The sequence below is a fragment of the Capsicum annuum genome, chromosome 2 (genome assembly GCF_002878395.1).
Source record: "Capsicum annuum cultivar UCD-10X-F1 chromosome 2, UCD10Xv1.1, whole genome shotgun sequence".
Lineage (NCBI taxonomy): Eukaryota > Viridiplantae > Streptophyta > Magnoliopsida > Solanales > Solanaceae > Capsicum > Capsicum annuum.
In genome coordinates, this window is record NC_061112.1 from 11,355,163 (window position 1) to 11,376,439 (window position 21,277).

The window sequence follows — 21,277 nt, forward strand, 5'->3', positions numbered from 1 at the left end:
TTTTGAATTATTCTCTCTTGAAGATATGAAGATCCTCAAGAACACCACGAATAATACTTCATCAAAAAAAGAACACCACGAACAATATGAAGATCCAACATTTCCACTTTCTCATTTTAACTTAGAATTACACCAAATTCGAGATTCGAGCTCTTTTTGGGATGGGAACAAACCCTAATGCTTTTCAATCCTCAATTTCACTCCAATTTCTTCAGATTTGATGACCCATTTCCATTTTCTTCAAAGCTCAAAACAAACAATGCTGGAATCTTCAAATCAACTCTGATTAAGCTTAAATCTAGAAACTTATATACTAGAGAACACGATTCTAGTATTGAAAACTCAAATGAGACTTAAAATTTGAAAATGACCAAAAAAAAAGTTTTTTCAACCTTTTCTTTTAGTGATAACAAAAATCATGACTAGAGTAGATTCGTCCCCACGAATCTATAACATAGATCTGATACCAATGATACAAATTAAAGTATGAAATGAAAGATAAAATACAAAAATGGAAATAATGAAGGACAACGATAAATAGATAGATACAAGAAGTAGAGATAGTAAGCAAATCAAATGTATATTAAACCAATGACCCTCAAATAATAATTCGACAATGAGCACCTAACTCCTACGACGACCTTTGAGGGAAATCAATCCACTTGCAACCACTGTGTCAAAGCAAAGTTCGCCAAAATCTTTCAACAAGCTTTGAACAGTCTCAAGTGTATTTTTAATCATCAACATAAACTAAAGAAGAAATGGGCAATCCTAGCTATTTATAGCCATGGGCTATTTATTACAAATGGACCCAAAAGTGATCCTAAATGAAAAAGGCCCAGTTGGGCACTCAGGCAATCGTCACACTTAGGCGATATGCCAAAGTGTTCCTACCATCACGAAAGTGGACGGATTACTTGTTCACTTTGGCGAGCCTTCCATTTGCGATCCTTCAGGCACTTTAGCGATGCATCTCTCATGCTCCAAGCTACCATCCAAACATGATGTTGATCTCTTGGGAGCTCTTTCCTAGCTTGAACGTTTCGGAGTTCTATGTTTTCCTTCCATGCAACTACCAAGTTTCTAAAATTGCATTTAATCAACAAATCTTCCAACTCCTCAGCTTGACTTCATTTGTAAGATCTTGATGAAGCTTGGATTGTATCAACAGTGATTTGGATTGCATTAATGCTAATCGTGCCTGTATCAATTTGTGTATATCTAACACAAAATAATAACAATGGATAGGTGTAGAGTGATGGATATTCTGATGAGGGAAGAGGGGAGGGAAGGAAATTATGGTGGGAGGGGGATTGGTGGGGTGGGGTAAGATTTTTTTCTTATGCGTGGAGGGGGCCGGGGTAAGAAGAAGTTCTAAAGTTTTAAATAAAAAATATAATTTTTGTTTGGGGTGGGGGTAAGGGGAGGGTAAGATTTTTTATTTGTTTGGGGGTAGAGGGTGGTGGGTAGAGGTAGGTGGGATGAAGGTATGATAGGTGATTTTTGGAGTGTTATGAGACATTGCAACTTGTTTTCCCTACTTTTATTAAGGAATTCATTTTCATTATTTTGAAGGAGCTTGTTTTCCTAGAGAAGATATTTACCAAAAAGTTTAGCCAAACGAACATGAGAAAATAATAGGAAAATATTTTCTAAATGCCAGAAAAAGATCCGTATATGACATTGATATGTTCTCACCAACTTCATCTAACCATTTCCTTAGAGAAGCATCAAGCATGCTTAAATTTAGCTAGAATCTATACTATTCAAACCCTTCTGACCTTCTGATCTTTCCCGGGAAAGCAGCAACGCCCACAGAAAGTTTTTTTATCAATTTCATTCTCTAACTAAGAAAAGCAGTCTACTCATGTACTCTAGCTTTGCTAATGAGATATGGTAGTTGGCTTATAATTTTGTCCTGAAAAATAATCTGTCACATCTTTTCTCTGAATTTTGGTCAGTGGTTTATGTATCTATCTATGAAGTTTGTTAAATGTACAAAATAGGACATGAGGAAAGGGTTGGGAAAAGAGAGTAGTGTTTAGAAAAGGAGTGAAAAAAGTTAAGGAGGGTCCCTTTAGTTTCATTGGTCTTTAATATTTGGGTAAAGGGTATTCCCACAATTGAACAAATTTTCTCTCCATTATGGTCACCAACTGGCTTGATTTGCCCTTGTGGGCTACCGACAATGTCTAAAGGAAATATTTAGACCATAGTTCAAATTGAACAAATTTTCTCTCCATTATGGTCACCAACTGTCTTGGTTTGCCCTTGTGGGCACCGACAATGTCTAAAGGAAATATTTGACCATAGTTCTAAATTCAACCCGTTTTCCTTTTCAAATAGATCATCTAAATATAATTGAAGGTAATTAAGTGACATTGAGTATGAATAACCTATAAAAGTGGATGAGTACATGGCAAAGTACATCAATTTAAATTGAACGTGTGAGTTCTTTATTTTTTCTCTTATGTTGCTGGTGAATAAATCTATTAGATAGGAGTAGAAACAAGAATAATATATAGAATCATACTTGGAAAAGGATTGTAATGCATTGTCCTTCTTGGAAAAGTATTGAAATGTAGTGTCTATAAACAGAGCCTCAATGTAATCATGTAGATTCATAATTCAATAATATTTTTTTTTTATATTTCTCACATGATGTTAGAGCCCCTACAATCTTGGTAGAGAATCAAAAAAAGCTTCCGTAGTCGGCGGGCGGTTATAACTTGTATAGTCGCCCGTCTGATCAATGATTATGTTAGCAAAAGTTTGGCCAATAGTATATGCCTGAAAAACAATCATGCTGAGAATGGCTGATTCGAGAAGCATTCGGGATAGGGAAAGTAGTCACTGTGCTTCTTTTTGGTGGCTTCTCATATCTGATTCACGTAGCACTGTGCATCTTTACGGTGGCTACCTTCTCTTAGCTGATTCGTGTAGCACTATGCTTTTTTTGTGACTACTTTCTCATATTTAATTTGTGCATTACCGTGCATCTTTTCAGTGACTCCTTTCTCATCTCTGATTTGCGTAATACCGTGCATCTTTCCTGACTACTTTCTCATATCTTAGTTGCGTAGCACCGTGTTTCTTTTTGGTGACTTCTCAGATGTTGATTTGCGTAGTTTCAGGCGTGCTTCCAGTGACTCCTCAAATTTGAATTACATAGTTTCACTTTTCGTAAGTATTGTGCGAAAACCAACACCACCAAGAGGTCCAGTGCCTCCCTGCGACCAAACCCCAACAAGTGTTGCTGTGAATTGACCTCCCATGTGCCTCCATGCACCGCCTAAGAGATCGTTACCTCCAGCGAGATCTGACCACGTGCCTGTGCGTGAGCCTTTTTTAGCCAGTTTTCAACGACTTTCTTGTCATGATCTACTTGTCTCTTGATTTCGAGATGATCTATATGTTTTTAACAGTTTTCGGCAATTTTCGAGCAACCTGTTGGCTTTCCGACGACGTTTACTACTTTTCCAACCACTTCTCAATTTGTTCCTTTTCAACTTAGGTCGCTCGAATGCCTCGAGTAGTCCTTGCCAGTTATAGTCCTTGCCAGTTTTCTTGCAGATATCTTCACCAGGTCCCTCACCAGTCCTCGTATTAATTACATCTATTACAAGCTCGGTACATATGACCTGTATGCATTAGCTTGAGAGGCTGTGTTAAAATAGGAGGAACATAATAATATATAGAATCCTACTTGGAAAATGATTGTAATATAATATCCTACTTGGACGAGGATTTGTAATGTAGTATCTATAAATAGAGTCTTAGAGTAATGATGTAGATACACAATTCAATAATATTCTTCTCGTATATTTCTCATAGAGACTTTAATCCCAACTTAATTATGATTGTTATTCTCATATGACGTTCTTGACTTGATTTATCCATATCAAATTTTGGAATAGTTGCTCTTTATTATTTCTTTTTTTGGAATAGTTGCTATCTCAAATTGTAGGAAATCTTTTAGTTGGAACAACCGAACGTTGTTTGCTTCCAGGTAGGGGAGAGAAGTAAAATTGTTTGGCGGAATCTTCTGAACCATGATCCAAACAATGGAACTTTAAAAATTAGCTTAAATTCTACGCATGGATAATGCATGGTTTATCCATGCATTGGTTTTTTATACCAACATGTTAAATAGATCAGCTAAAACAAGTTGTTTTCCATAGTTTTATTTGATAACATGAAAAATAAAAGAACAACATTTTTGTGTCCAAATACAACGACTGCAACATACCTAGTGTAATCCCACAAGTGTGGTTTGGGGTGTGGTTTGGGGAGGGTGAGATGTACGCAGGCCTTATCCCTACCTTTGTGGGGGTAGAGAGGCTGTTTTTGGTAGACCCTCGACTTCAAAGAAAAGTATCTGATGCAGGATTATGGGAAAAGTAAGACAACAAAATAGCAATATACAAAACAAATAAAACAACAAATATAATAGATTACCGAAGAATTAGAAACTACGCAATAACTAAATAATACTACTAAAATGGAGAAGAAGAGAGGAGGTAGCCCTTGCCTCTTTTTCACACAAAGTGCAACACCACTCAACTACATAATAACCTTCTACCGTTATCCTTAATCTCCATACTTCATATCTCATAGCTAGAGTCATGACCTAAGTCAACTGAAGTGTTGACATATCTTGTCCAATCAACTCCCTGTAGTTCTTTTTCAACCTACCTCTACCTCTCCTAACTCCTATAACCAAACAGTACACATCCTTGCGGCTTCTCTTCACATGACAGAACCTCAATTTCACTTTCATCATATTGTCTGCCAGTGAGGCCACTCCCGCACCTCAATTTCACTTTCCTCATCTTGTCTGCCAGTGAGGCCACTCCCGCACCTCAATTTCACTTTCCTCATTTTGTCTGCCAGTGGCCTCACTCCCGCCTTGGACAACTTTATTCCAAGTCATATCTCTCCTAGTATGCTCACACATCCTTCTAAGCATCTTTATCTCCGCAACCTTCATCTTCTAGATGTGGTGTTCTTGACTGGCCAACACTCTGCCCATATAAGCAATGTTGGAGTGATCATCGCTCTGTAGAACTTACCTTTAAGCCTTGGCGATACATTCTTGTCACATAGTACCCCGGCGGCGAGCCTCCATTTTACCCGCCTCGCTCCAATACGGTGTGCTACACCATCATCAATCTCCCCGTCTCCATGGATTATGAACCCAACCCAAGATACTTGAAACTTTCTCTCTTGGCGACTAGTGCATCTATCCTCACTTCCGCCTCCTCCTCATGCATTGCCTTACTAAACTTGCATTCCAGGTATTCTGTTTTACTCCTGTGTGGTATGCAAATAATCGTACTATAATATTTTTTGTTCTATTAATGTCTATGAAAAGTATAAAGAGCCTTCTCATTTAAGATTTGTTAGTTGAAAGTATATTAATTTCTAAATTTATCTCCATTTGCTAAATTCAAGATTGCTATGATTGTTTCCTTAATTTTTTTGTAAATACAATGATGTAATGACTTATATAACTGAGTTCAATTCCTTTCACTTAGCAAATTATAAAAGTAGATACCTGATTTATACACCAAACTATTCCATAAAAATGACCCTTGATCCTATACAGAAGGAGGACTGCAGAATGCAGTCAGAGGGATTTTAAATACTATTTTTTGGAGAGGGTGGAGTAGTAAAAGAGGAGGGGTAAAAAGGGGCCGGGTTGTAAAAGAAAAAGGGTAAACGCTGCCCCTAGACTTCGGTAACGGCTTAGGTAGGAGCAAAACACTTTTTAAATGGTGGGCAAAATAGTTCTATTTCACATAGTCAAGGGGCATTTTTTATCTGTTACTCTTTTTTATATGGATATTTGGTTTACAAAATTAAGTTGTGTATGTGTAAATACACTGGCTGTTCCACGTCTTAAAGCATAGAGTCTATCATTCTTGTTTATTGCAGAAGATGATAATTAGATGCAAATGTAATTCTGCGCAAGTTATTTTACCAAAAAATGTGATTCCCTGCAAGTTACTTTTGTTGAGGCATTCTTAATAAATTCCTATTTGCAGAATGAGAATAGTGGACTCTACACTGGAGATGGTTCTGTTGATATCAAGGGCAATCCTGTTTTAAAGAGTGAGACAGGGAACTGGAGAGCTTGTCCTTTTATTCTTGGTATGTCGGACTCAGATTTCCCTTTTCTTTCTTCTCTTTTCCCCTTTTCCCTGTTTTGGCATAGTTATTTATTCACTCTGTTATGGTATAATTGATTTGGTTGCTGTCTTTGGTCTCAGGTAATGAATGTTGTGAACGCTTGGCATACTATGGCATTGCTGCTAATCTTGTTACCTATCTTACTACGAAGTTACATGAGGGAAATGTATCAGCTGCTAGAAATGTCACAACTTGGCAAGGCACTTGTTACCTAACGCCCCTTATTGGGGCTGTATTGGCAGATGCATACTGGGGACGATATTGGACGATTGCTACCTTCTCCACTATCTACTTCATCGTAAATATCTCACCTTGATTTTACACAATGTACTAAACTTATGGTGTGTGAAATGATTATAAAAGTTATTCTTGTGACTTGCATATTCATATTTTGACATTTTCCCTTTCCTATGGTGTGTGAAATGATTATAAAATTGATCCTTGTGACTTGCATATTTATATTTTGTCATTTTCCCTTTCCTACTGGAGAGTTTCTCTTAAACATAACTAACTTCAATCTACTGATATTTGTTTTGTTTCCACTCTGCAAGAATTAATGGAGAAAAATATTATTGAATTGTGTGTTTACATAATTACATCGAGACCTTATTTATAGACACTTTAGTACAATCCTTTTCCAAGTAGGATTCTGTATATACTATTCCTATTTCTACTCATATTCTAACACTCCCCCTCAAGCTGGTGCATACAAATCATATGTACCTAGCTTGTTACAAATGTAATTAATACGAGGACCGGTGAGGGACTTGGTGAAGATATCTGCAAGTTGATCACTTGACTTCACAAATTTTGTAACAATATCTCCTGAGAGTATCTTTTCTCTGACAAAGTGACAATCAATCTCTATGTGTTTAGTCCTCACTGAATTTGATGCGATATGAAGGGCTGCTTGATTATCCCACACAAGTTCCATCTTATTGGTTTCTCCAAATTTTTATTCTCTCAGCAACTGTTTGATCCAAACTAGCTCACAAGTTGCTACAGCCATTGCTCGATATTCTGGTTTTGCACTAGATCGAGCAACCACACTCTGTTTCTTACTCTTCCAAGACACCAAATTACCTTCTGCTAAAACACAATATCCAGAGGTAGAACGTCTATCAGAGGGTAATCCTGCCCAATCAGTATCTGTGTATCCAATGATATGCTTGTGACCTCGATCCTCAAAGAGTAGTCCTTTACCTGGAGCTGACTTTATATATCGCAGAATACGAACAGCTGCATCCCAATGACTATCACAGGGGAAGTCATAAACTGACTTACAACACTCACAGGAAAGGATATATTAGGTCTAGTCACAGTGAGATAATTCAACTTTTCAACCAACTGCCTATACCTTTCAGGATCACTGAGTGATTCCCCTTATCCGGTGAATAACAACGATACCCTTTTTGAACTCGAGAGTAACAAAGGAAGACACACTTGAGAGCACGAGGGGCTAATTTATCTTTTTCAGGGGCTAAGTTATGAACAAAACATGAACTCCCAAAGATACGAGGGGGGATAGAGTAGAGATGTGATCGTGGAAACAATATAGAATGGGGATCTTTATTCTGAATGGAAGATGATGGCATTCTATTAATTAGATAACAAGATGTGAGGACTGCATCACCCCAAAATTGCATCGGAACATGGGATTCAATGAAAAGAGTGCGAACAGTCTCAAGAAGATGCCTATTTTTTCTTTCTGCTATACCATTCTGCTGAGGGGTGTATGGACAAGATGTCTGGTGAGCAATTCCTTGATGAGTCATAAACTCTTGAAACTGAGAGGATAAGTATACTAAGGCATTATCACTACGAAAAGTACGAATAGAAACACCAAATTGAGTTTGTATTTCAGCACAAAAACTTTTGAATATAGAAAATATCTCAGAACGATCTTTCATTAAGAAAACCCAAGTACATCTTGAAAAATCATCAATGAAACTAACAAAATCACGAAAACCTGCAGGTGAACTGACTCTACTAGGACCCAAACATCAAAATGTACTAATGAGAAAATACTCTGAACGATTCTCAATACTACGTGGGAAAGTAGCACGGGTTTGTTTTCCAAGTTGATATGACTCACAATCTAATGTGGATAAACTAGACAAACTAGGTACCATCTTTTGTAGCTTGGATAGACTCAGATGTCCCAAACGTTTGTGAATTAGGTCTGGAAGGTCTGTAACGGAGCATGCTGTGAAGGAATTTGAAGAGGTAAGATGGTAAAAGCCTTGTGATTTATGTCCTGCATCAATTGTCTGTCCCGTACTGCTGTCTTGCATGAAAAAAGAGTTATCAAAAAAAGTTATGCTATAATTAAGGGCACATGTCAAACGATAGATGCAAGATTAAAAGGACAATTAGGGACATAAAGAACAGAGACGAGAGTGACAGAAGATAGGGGTTTGGCTTGTCCAATTTCTTTTGGTTTTGTTCAGATCCCATTGGCTAAAGTAAGCAGGAAGAGATTGTGAATATACAATGTCAGACAAAACTGATTTCTTACCAGAAATATGATCTGAAGCACCTGAGTCCACAACCCATGATCCAAGAGTACTAGACTGTGAAACACAAGCAAAAGGATTACCAGTAATAGAAGCAGCAACAGAAGCATCAGGCTGGTTAACTAAGGCTACTTGTGGAGATGTCTGCTTACTTGCTCTATACTGAAGGAACTCATCATATTCTGTTTGGGCAATATGAGCATTATTGGATGGTCGATTAGGTTGTGGAGATATCTGCTTACTTGCTCGATTCCAAAGGAACTCATTATATTCCTTTACAACAACAGGATCATAACTGGGTGGTGGAATATGCAAACTATGACATATATCTTGAGTGTGTCCACCTTTATGACAATAACTACACTTCGATCGAGATTTTCCAAAACGACCTCCTTCTCGTCGATTTTCCATAAGCTGATATGTTCGTTTTTCTAAGGTTTGAGATGCAAGAATAGAAAAGTCAACAGTGGGTGATGAAACTAGTTTGTGATTGGGAGGCGCGGCAAGACGGAGTAGACAAGAGAATAACTCATCAATTGTAAGAACCGTAGGACTAGCTAAAATCTAATCACGTACAACATCATGGTCAGTAGAATGTCCAGCAAGTGTAAGAACTAAAAACATCTGTGCTTTTATTGTTTTTCTACATCCGCAGTGACGGGCATCAGTGTATCAAATTCTTCCATGACTGCTTGTACTTGTCCCAAGTAGACATATCGGATTCCTGTTTCTTCAAGTTGGTCATTCGAGCTATCGCATTATAAAAACGAGTTATGTCATTAGTGTATAAAGCACGAGCCTTTTCCCAAACTAAATAACATGTCTGGAATGGACGAAACAAGGGCATCGACTTGGTATCAATAGATCGCCATAAGAGACTACATAATTGAGCGTCAGCTTTCACCCATTGCTCTTTAACTTTCGCATCTTCCGCGCTAGATTTTGCCTTTTCATCTACCACACTAGCCTTGTTCGTTAAGTGATCTTGAACACCTTGACCTTTGCACCACAACTCAACCGAGGAAGCCCAGGCTAAATAATTTGAACTTCTCATTAAAGGTTCGGAAGTGATCATAGGACTTGAACTTTCAATTCCTATATTTTTGGAGCCAAAAATATCATGCCCAAAAGACATCTTGGTAATTTGACTTGAAAACCCCAAGAAACAGTTGCTGAATCTGAAAATAGATACCAAATACTTGCTGAATCTGAAAACAAATCCCCCCCAAAAAAAAATATACGAAGTCGCCGGAATTTAGGTTCCGGCGATCGAAATCTCAAAATACTTGACGGAATCTCGAAAAGATTAAGTGGTCGGAGTCGGAATAGATCGGTGACCCCAACGGAAAAAGAATAACTCAAAAATTTGACCGGAGATGGTCTCACGCGCTGGCGTGTAACGAGATCTCGCCGGAATTTCAGGATTCCGGCTGGCGCGTGGCTGGTAATATTCCAGCGGTTTTGGTCGCCTGATCTTTCCGATCCTCTTGGTGGTGTTGTATTTTTCACACAACCCACAAAATAAAATACGACACAAATCAGTCACCGGAATTGACGCACGGTGTCTGAGTTATTTGTTTCTCTGATGTTTCTCACCAAGGCTCTGACACCATGTGAGAATTAATGGAGAAAAATATTATTGAATTGTGTGTTTACATAATTACATCGAGACCCTATTTATAGACACTATAGTACAATCCTTTTTCAAGTAGGATTTTGTATATACTATTCCTATTTTTTCTATTCATATTCTAACACACTCCATGGGGAAAACTTAACTTTGATGTTTTCTCATAAATAGGTGAAATTGTATTGGTCATCTTTAGATTAATTGGTAAGCTTAATAAGCAGGTCTGGCGAATGGCTTTATGGGCCTGGACCTTCGCCACAGTGCTCGATCTTGGTGAATCTTATTCTTATTTGGTGGAACAGAAGTAGTGGTGCAGGCTGGTCATCAACTTTTTACTGTATCTTATATAGTTATTCAGATGACAATCAAAAAGAATTTACACTTGTGAAAGTTATTATGTTTCAGCTAGTTTATCATTCATATCTGGAACATTAGAATAGACAATAGAATGATAATCAAAAGGTACCTTGGATATCAGGAGAGGAAATTTTTCCGTTACTTTCTGTGACGGCAGAGAGTATTTCATCTTCCCCCCTTCCCCAACCATAAAATAAAAACAAAAGACGGAAAAGATAAGGAAAAACAGTAGAAGTTACAGAGTCAAGGTATTCATATTTTAAAAAATTCTAGGGTTTTACAACTTATTTTCCATTTCAAAAAGGAAAAAAAAATCAATGCTAGGTGAATTTGGGAGTATCTTGAGGCGACTAGTAGCCATGGCAGCTGTTGCTTCTGGTTCTGGACAACCTCCTAACCCTACTTCCAATGCTTCATTCCTTAAAACCTCCACTGCTATAGCCCCATGCAACCTGTTCCACTCAAATCTGTTGTGTATCACCACAGGGAGCCTACCGTGACTTGGGATTCAGACAGTTTGATCTAGTTATCATCAAGGAGAATTTAGAATACACTGTTTTTTGTAAATTTCATATGGATGTTGGAACTCAAAAAATTAAGAATATTCATTCCAATTTCCAACTCAATGTGAGGTTAAGGCGGAGCGCTAGATATGGTTCGTAAGAAATCATTTTGTGTTAATTCTATTTCAATGTTAAAGATATATTTACCAATGGTAAAGCGGGATCGTTGTTTCTATCCACAGATTATGAAACATCGATTGCAGTTGCATGTATTTTGTTTTCAGGCCTACCTCCTGATTTATATACTAAGGAGACGTATTTTCTCTTGCATTGGCTGTTGGGGAATTTTTGACAGTGGACATGGCTATAAATAATCAAACTAAACCTTTCAGGACTTCGAGTAAATCCAATTTAAATTGGGGTGATCAAGTAGAATTGAACAAGGCAGATGCTGATGCAAGTTGCTTTTATGTATGTCTCATGATGCAAGAAAAAGTAGCAGCTGAACGTGTCACTAAGACAAATTGCTGAAGTTACAAAAAAGGAACCTGGCAGAAAGAACTTACAACTAGATAAGTTGTCTCCTAGGATGCAACCAAAGAGGACAGCTTCACAGAACAAAAAACAATTAATGATGAATAAGGTTCTAAATTTGTATTTCAGGTTTGTTAATAGCAACGACAACAACAACATACCCAGTATAGCCAAAGTGGGGTTTGGAAAAGATAAGAGAATAAATGGAAGCGAAAGCATCACAAAGCAGACTGCATAGTAACTACAACCTAATAATACAATAATCGAAGTACAATAGACATCAGATAGTAACAGGAATCGAAAGAGAAGAAACTACAGGGGAAATAGTACAACTACTAGAATGGGCGGATAGCTAGAAAACAGACTACTACCTACTAGCCTCCTACCCTAATCCATGTCCTCCACAATCTCCTATCTAAAAACAAAAGGGCAGCCTGATGCACTAAAGCTACCGCTATCGCGGTGTCCAGGGAAGGGCCCAACCACAAGGGTGTATCGTACGCAGTCTTACCTTGCATTTCTGCCAGAGGCTGTTTTCAAGGCTTGAACCCATGACCTCCTGGTCACATGGCAGCAACTTTACCAGTTACGCCTAGGCTCCACAATCTCCTATCTAACTTCTGTAAATACCCAAAAAAAAAAATAAATATTTGGCAATTGTTACCATGCATAAAAAGCAGTGGTTTATGCTTATTGGTAAAAAAGGCAGTCCGATGCACTAAAGTTACTGCTATGCACGGTGTCCGGGGAATGGCCTCACCACAAGGGTGTATTATACGCAGCCTTACCTTGCATTTCTGCCAGAGGCTGTTTCCAAGGCTTGAACTCGTGACCTCCTGGTCACATGGCAACAATTTTACCAGTTACTCCAAGGCTCCCCTTTTTTATGCTTATTGGTCTTTTCGAAATTTTTCTAAATGCAAGCAAAATTGAGAGGTACATTAGGAAATCGAAACTTCATACTGCTTTTGCAAATTCTTCAGCGAAGATTTGTGTTTCTATTGATGAAAACTTCAAAGTTATGGTTTTTAGGTATATGGAGCAATAACTCATTCTCAAATAGTATATAGACAATACATTCCAATCCTTTTCCTAATAGGACACTACATTACAATCCTTTTCCAAGTAGGATTTTATATGCTATTCCTATTCCTACTCATATTCTAACATACTTAGTTTTGCAAGTTCGAACTTTATATATGATGTAAACGGTAGAAGCGAAGTGACCCTCCGTATTTTATTGATTTGGAGTAAATAGTTACTCCAGCACACTGCCTAGTGACATTGACTACGGAAAAAGTGATTCATATTTAACCTTTTTCATTTCTTGTATAATTGGTGGGTGCAACTGTGGTACTGAATGATGTGACCTTGGTTCTAGGTTTATGTATTTTTGCTGCAACTTTGAATAAGGTAGAGCAACTTTCCCGGCAAACTGCTTAAGTGCCAATTTCCTTTTACGACTGACTCAAGTAGATCTACTTTACCTTCTAGTGCTGTTTTAAATTAGCTATCAAGTTTTTTTTTTTCTAGAGAAGGAGCTATCAACTTTGTCATATGGTAACAACTTTGTGATGTGTGTAGTATTTGCCAAGTTTTAGACAAACTAAAGTTGGGGGAAAACATAAGAATGTTTATAAGGAAGAAATATAGTAGCTATATGCTTAGTGCCTTTCCTCTTTAGAACTCTTGTGATTAAAGGTTTCATCTCTACGACTGATATAGCAAGTTCAAGTGAGACATTAAATATATATCTTGTCTTGAAAATTGGAACCCTAACTTTTTACTGCCCTATCTCCCTTTTGCAACTGGGATTTTACCTTAGCTCTAGCCTTTAGTGCAATAATGAATTACAAAGTATTTTCTGTTCTTGCAGCCTTTCTTTCTCTTACATCTGCTTTCTGGACTTGCACTTCTTATTTCATGTTATTTTTGTTATTGATTGGTTGTATAGGGCATGTGCACATTGACACTATCAGCTTCAGTTCCTGCTTTTAAGCCCCCTGAATGTGTGGGTTCTGTGTGCCCTTCAGCAACTCCTGCCCAGTATGCCATATTCTTTTTTGGCCTGTATCTGATTGCTCTTGGTACTGGTGGGATTAAACCATGTGTTTCGTCATTTGGTGCTGATCAATTTGATGACACAGATCCAAAAGAGAGGGTTAAAAAGGGATCCTTCTTCAATTGGTTCTATTTTTCTATCAACATTGGAGCTTTGATATCGAGCAGTTTGATTGTGTGGATTCAAGAAAATGCTGGATGGGGCCTTGGGTTTGGCATCCCTGCAGTTTTCATGGGCATGGCTATTGCAAGTTTCTTTTTCGGCACTCCACTCTACAGATTTCAGAAGCCTGGGGGAAGTCCTCTCACAAGAATGTGCCAGGTTTTGGTTGCAGCATTCCGCAAATGGAACTTGTCTGTCCCCGATGATAATACACTACTTTATGAAACCCCAGACAAAAGCTCTGCAATTGAAGGAAGCCGAAAGCTGTTGCACACTGATGAACTGAGGTGATAATATTTCTTTTTTGTCAAGGAGTATTTTTGTATTTTACACTCTCTTTTCCTCATAAGGATTGTATGAAAGTCATGATGTTTATAATGTCAAAAGTGATGCCAAAATATTCATACTTCAAAGTCAAAGTCAGAATGTCTTTCATATCATATCATTCCAACTTAGAATTGCACTTTGAGGCATGAATATCAAGAAACATGTAAAATTCACGCTCGCTTGCCCCCTCGAACATACGTTCACATTCTAAAATGTTTTCATACATCTTTAGAATCATCCTTTTTGACAAAGGACTGAAGTAAGGGATATATCAACTTCTCTTGGATGTAGTCTTAGCTTATCAAACAATTGGCACTTCAATGCTCAACAATATCTACATGAATACAATTCAAACCGATCAATTCATACCATCACAACTCATCATAAGCCATCTAGGCTATGGACTTGGGCTTCAAGTCATCTAAGTCCCCAGTTGTTTATGAATGGTGAAATCTTGATTCACCGATCAATCTCATTGATCAGATAGACTATTGAATTTTCTTGGATGTTGTGGATGCGTGGAAGTTAATTAATTAGGTATTTCAATTATTCTTTTAAGTAGCTTTATTTATTATTTATTTACATTTTACGTAGCTTTATTTATTATTCTAGAATAGGGTTTTATGTTTCCTACTTTCATAAGGCTTAAGACTTTCTAGAATAGGGTTTTATTTTTCCTACTCTCATCATGATTAGACTATTGTTGTAATATGACTCTTATTTAAAGGGGCTTTTGAAGAATAAATCAATATGGCGCATTTCAACAAAAAGCAAGAGATCAGAGTTCTCTCCTCCGTTGAACTTTAAGGTTTTAGTCCCTTTAACGAGCTGAAGAGATTGAAGTTCTCTCTTCCATTGATCTCTAAGGTTTCAGCCTCCCTTTAATAAGTTGAATTTATATATAGCCCTGCGAATCGATCCTTCTCTAGAAATCCTAACATTTGGTATCAAAGCCTAAGACAATGAGCGATAAGGTCAATTCCACATTCTAGGAAGAACGTGTGATTACGAAAACCCTAATGGACTCTAAAATTGCAGCAATGAAACAATGCCTCAATGCCTCAACAAAAGATTTGTCCAAGTTATCCAAGAACAATTGTCTAGCTTGGGAATTGACTCCACAAAGCCAGTGATCACAGACCTGAGTCGAGTAGCACCCTGGCGATTGGCAGTTCAACAATTCCTGCTACTAACGGCAATACATTGCCTATTCAATTGGCTAATCAGAATCATTCAACAAGTGGTAATTCCATTCGATAGTACAAAGACATGCAAAGATGGATTTTCCAACTTATGAAGACACCAAAGATCTATTAATCTGCGAACAACTTTTTAAAAATGTTGTACAACGGAAGTGGAAAAGGTTGGAGTGGCTGGGTTTCACATGTTCGGAGAAGAAAAATTATGTTAGTCTCAGCTTAAACGAGCAAGGGGCCCAATGAGTTGGGAAGAATTTTAGAAACGTTTCTAGTGATTCGGACCTCTTGAAAGTAGCAATTAGTGGGCGAACTAGTCATGCTTCATGAAATTGATAAGAGTCGAATTCATCAATGTCAATTTCAAGAAAAGTTGGCTTGGCTGGAGTTTGATAATTAAGTAGATACTATTCCAAATTTTCTGGATGACTGTCCTGAAATTTGAGCTTGAGGACAAGCTCTTTCAACGTGAGGGAGTAATGTTGTGGATGGGGAAAAGTTAATTAAATAAGTATTTAATTATATTTAATTTCAGGCGGGTTTGGGTCTCTTATTTCTTACTGCGCTTATTTATCTTATTTCATATTGCTTTGAGTTCTATTTTATTGTGTCTTATTCCTTTTTAGGTTATGCCATCCATCATGCTTCATATTTCATTACACTTTTGTCTAATATCTTCTATCTTGAGCCGGGGGTCTATCGGAAACAACCTCTCTACTTCTTTGGAGGTAGCGGTATGGACTGCGTACATTCTACCCTCCCCAGACCCCACTTTGTGGGAATATACTGGGTTTGTTGTTGTTGTTGTTGTTGTTGTAAATAGCTTTATTTATTATTTATTTATATCTTACGTAGCTTAATATTAAATTATATTTATATTAGTGAAACTGGATTCTCAGGCCCTTCGGAAGAGAGATACTTTCAAGTATCTTGGATCTATAATTCAGGGGAATGAGGAGATTGACGAGGATGTCACGCACCGTATTGGTGCAGGGTGACTGAAATGGAGGCTCGCTTCGGGAGCCTGTGTGATAAGAATGTGTCTTCTAAGCTCAAAGGTAAGTTTTTCAAAGCGGCAGTCCGTCTAGATATATTGTATGGAGCTGAGTGTTGGCCAGTTATGAACTCCCACATCCAAAAGTTGAAGGTGGCAGAGATGAGGATGTTGCGATGGATGTGTGGATTTACTAGGAATGATAGGGTTAAAAATGAGACTATTCGAGAGAAGATGAGAATGGCTTCGGTGGAAGACAAGATGCGGGAAGTGAGGTTGAGATGGTCCTGGCATGTGATGAGGAGGTGCTCGGATGCCCCAGTACGGAGGTGTGCGAGACAGGCTATGGATGGTTTCATGCGGGGTAGACGTGGACAGAAGAAATATTGGAAGGAGGTGATTAGGCATGACATGCAACAGTTGCAGCTTATTGAGGGCATGGCCCTTGATAGGAAGGTGGGGAGGAAGCAGATTAGGGTATAGGGTTAGGGGGTAGGAGTGCGTTCTTACTAGCAGGGAGGAGGGCTTTGTGGTTAGTTGTGCTTGTAGTCATAGTGTTATGCATGTGTCTTGTAGTTTCTTGTTCATGGTGTTTTGGTGTTGTTGGTGATTTTGCATAGATAGTTTCTAATATTAATCTATGGGTGTCTTGTTTCTTGTATCGTTCGGTTGTGTGTTTTTATACTTTTGTTTGTTATACTGGTGTCTATCCTGAGCTGGGGGTCTATTAGAAACAACCTCTCTACTTCATCTAAGGTAGTGGTATAGATTGTTTACACTTTACCCTCCCCAGATCCCACTTTGTGGGAATACACTAGGTATGTTGTTGTTATTGTATATTTTAAGTAACTTTATTTATTATTCTAGAATAGGGTTTTATGTTTCCTACTTTCACAAGGATACGACTTTCTATAATAGGGTTTTCTTTTTCCTGCTTTCACGATGATTAGACTATTGTTTTAATATGACTCCCGTTTAAAACGGGTTTTGAAGAATAATTAATAAGTCGTATTTCAGAAAAAAGCAAAAGATCGGAGTTCTCTTTCATTGAACTCTAAGGTTTCAACGTCCCTTTAATAAGCCAAAGAGATTGGAGTTCTCACTTCTATTGAACTCTTAAGGTTTTAACCGCCCGTTAACGAGCTGAATTTATATATCGACCTGTGAATCGCTCCTTCCGTAGAAATCCTAGCATTGTGTCACTGAAATAGCCAATTCATAATCGCAATTACCGTTCTCCTTCTTCCCCAACCAAGCAACAACCTTCGTTGATGCCCATTCATAAGGTTCATCCAATACTTCAATTCAACCATGATTCCTACTCAAAATTACCTTCTGCATACTTATTTAAGCATCTTAACAAAGTATGGCTAGTGGAGTTACCTCTTTGAAGCCTAACCATCCTAGAAATCCAACTTGTGGTGATTCTTTAAAAATTTGAAGAATTCTAATGAATCCAACGTGATTTTGATGTTAGTGCTCGTCTTTAATCAGTGAAAGTTATCAAAATACATGATAAAAGACTCATCTTAATAGTGTTAAATGCCTTATATGTGTCCTTTCAATGCTCCAAAACCTCCTCTCCAGCTCCTTTGTTTTCCTCGATTGATCTAATATGTATACACAGGTAAATGTGCAATACACTCGTGGCAATGGGGCTTTTAATGCACTAGTTAATGTCATTTGGCCAACCTTAATTGGGATACCTTTTCTTACAATGCACCATTAATGCTCAAGGCTGGATGCTTCAGGTCTAGTCTTGCTATTGTCTTGGTTCATAGTGCACGTACGAGTTTCTTTTTCCGAGGGGGAGGCTTAAGGGAGGGGGAAACGAGGGAGGGGATTACCAGGTTGAGAATCAAACCCTTGCCAAGAAGGTGAGAGTTCAGGCAACCCAACCAACTCAACCAACTGATCTACTAAGATCCCTACGTAGGGATCATTTAGTTGCTGGTTCAGAAGGGATTATTCATGTATTTAATCTAGCATAGTAGATACAGTGTTTGGTAGATTTTGTTATGTATAAAATTGAACACACCAAGTATGATGGTTGCTTTAATTTTACAATCCCACATAGCTAAAACATGTACAAGTTATGAGACAATTTATATAGGCAAAATGGCTCAGTGGACCCCTGTACTAGATCGGTTTTATAAGTTGGACACTTCTACTTACATGTTTGTCATCTGACCCGTGAACCCACTAAAAAACAACATTTTAAACACATTTTTGGTGAGTGTAATACGCTCTCGCCACGTCAGCTTCCACATCATTTTAAATACTATATTAAATTCCACATCATTTTTAAAATACCAAATAAAAAATTTAAATTAAAAAAAAATAAAAATGATAGTGGCTGATCTTCTCTCTCCTCCATCTCTCCACTTTCTCTTCTTCATTACCAACAGAACCAAAATTCACAATTCAATTAATTTTCACAAACACAATTGTATCAAGAAAGTATAAAAACACAATCAGCTACAAAATTAAAAAATTTGAGTTATTATGGTGACTCATATCTCAATTCCTTCAACCAACAATCCCTCTTTTTTTTTCCATTTCTATTTATATTTTTCGTATCAATTTTTTGGTGTGTATATTATTGTTTTGTGTATTATAGTTACTGTGGGTAACTGGTGGGTTGTTCGTTCGTTTATGGCGAATTAGTATTCATGGAGGTGGAGGAAAATCAAAGAAGATGGGTGGTGGGTGTGGTGTTTACAGTTGTTCATGGTAGAAATTGTAGTGGAGTGTTAATGGATATGGGTGTTACGGGGTAATTTAATGGAGAAATTTACTTGGGTTTTTGTGTTATATGTGGGATTTCCAAGATTGGAGCAAAATCCTTCCAAATGGAGGTTCAAGATCACCTCTATGGTGTTGCTCGTCACTGGTGTGTATATTTTGTGGTCTTTGCTGCTTAGTTATATATATATATATAGAGTGAAAAAGATACAATCTTTGATAACCCTTTTTGCTTAATTCATGCCCAAAATTTTCAATCAAAAGTAAGAAAATGGAAAATTTAGACACCCTTTTGATCAATTTGGACGAGATAGTGATGGACGGGGACGGTGGTGGATGAGATAGTGGTGGACGGAAATGGTGGTGGTGGACGGGGACTGCTGACCACTGTGTGGAAGTGGAAGAGGGAGAGAGAGGGGTGTTGTAGGGGAGAAGGTTGACTGCCCTTTTTTGTTTTTTTAATTTTAATATTATTTTAATATTACTTTTTTTTTAAAAAAATTAAATAATTTTAATGTAAAATTGATTAAAAAAATGACCCCCACTCGCACCCCAAGCGAATGATTACACTCTCCTTGTCTTAGTCAGCATTTTAATGCCACACAGGCAAAGTCAACGGTCAAAGAATTTAAAATATAATTTTTTAGTGGGTTCAGGGGTTCAGATGACGAACATGTAAGTAGAAGTGTCCAACTTACAAAACCGATCTAGTACAGGGTCCACTGAGTCATTTTGCCATTTATATATAATTTTATGTAGGATAGAAGATGGACAACTAAACTCTGCATAACTGAATCTTGTATAACTAAAGCTTACATAACTAATCTATACATAACTAATATCTGCTTAACATTAACCAATAACCAACATACCCCTTAGGCTTTTGCATTTAACCATATCAACCATCCCCGCAATGCATGAGCATCCCGAGAAGTTCTTGTAGGTTGTCCTCATTTTCCAACTCCTATTTTGATACTTTTTGGTATTTCTATTGTTCCAACTTTCGCAAACACCTAATCATTTCCCAAGCACCTCACTTGCAACTTGTGGCCTTGTTAATGTATTTGGGGGGTGGGGTGGGTGGAGGGGGGGTTTACTTTAATCACGTAATTTGACCCATAGTTAACGTACTAGAGTTAAAATCTACGGACATTGCCTAGTAGTATGTGAAGTGGTAGGAAAACCATGGCATCGCAGTATCCAATCTCAATAGATGCAAACCCACTAGGTAATTTCTTCTCATCTACTTAAATTTTGTTGGGCAGATTGCATGATACATGTGATGGTAAGAGGTAAAAAATACCCATTGGAATTAGCCGAGGTGCGTGCAACTAGCCCGATCAACGTGAGAGATAATAGAGAAAAATATTATCAAATTGTGTATCTATATAGTTACAATGACCGTTATTTATAGGCACTAATTTACAATCCTTTTTCGCGTAGGATATAGACAAATCCTATTGCTATTTCTTTTCTAACACTCTCCCTCGAGTTGGTGCATACAAGTTATGTACTGAGCTTGTTACAAATGTAATTAATGCGAGGACTAGTGAGGCACTTGGTGAAAATAGCTCATCACTTTGACTTTTCAAATTTGTAAAAGTATCTCCGAAGATTACCTTTTGCCTGACAAAGTGACAATCCATATCAATGTGTTTGAAATACTAGATTTGATGCTGTATGAAGGCTGGTTAGTCATCACCCACAAGTTTCATCTGACTGATTTCGCTAAATTTTAGTTCTCTCAGCAATTATTTAATCCAAACAGCTCACAAGTTGCTAAAACCATTGTTGCTTCTGCACTAGATCGAGCTACTACTCTCTATTTCTTACTTTTCCAAAACATCAAACTAAATCCTAATTAAGTACAATATCTAGATGTGGAACATCTATTAGAAGATGATTTGCCCAATCAATGTCTGTATATCCAATGATCTGCTCATGGCCTTGGTCCTCGAAGAGTAGTTCTTTACCTGGAGGTGACTTTATATATTGTAGAATACGAACAATTGCATCTCAGTGACGTTCATATGGAGTATCCATCAACACTTACCGGAAA

At 37.6% G+C, this 21,277-nt stretch overlaps 1 protein-coding gene across 1 annotated transcript in view; it reads left to right on the top strand.

Annotated features, from left to right (window-relative positions):
* Positions 1-21,277, top strand: part of LOC107858475 (protein NRT1/ PTR FAMILY 8.3) — a 56,358-nt gene that overhangs the window by 7,648 nt on the left and 27,433 nt on the right. Inside the window, exons 2-4 of the mRNA XM_016703138.2 lie at positions 6,048-6,153; positions 6,273-6,490; positions 13,687-14,243. Coding sequence (XP_016558624.1) covers positions 6,048-6,153; positions 6,273-6,490; positions 13,687-14,243 — 881 coding nt within the window. The remainder of the gene's footprint in view (positions 1-6,047; positions 6,154-6,272; positions 6,491-13,686; positions 14,244-21,277) is intronic.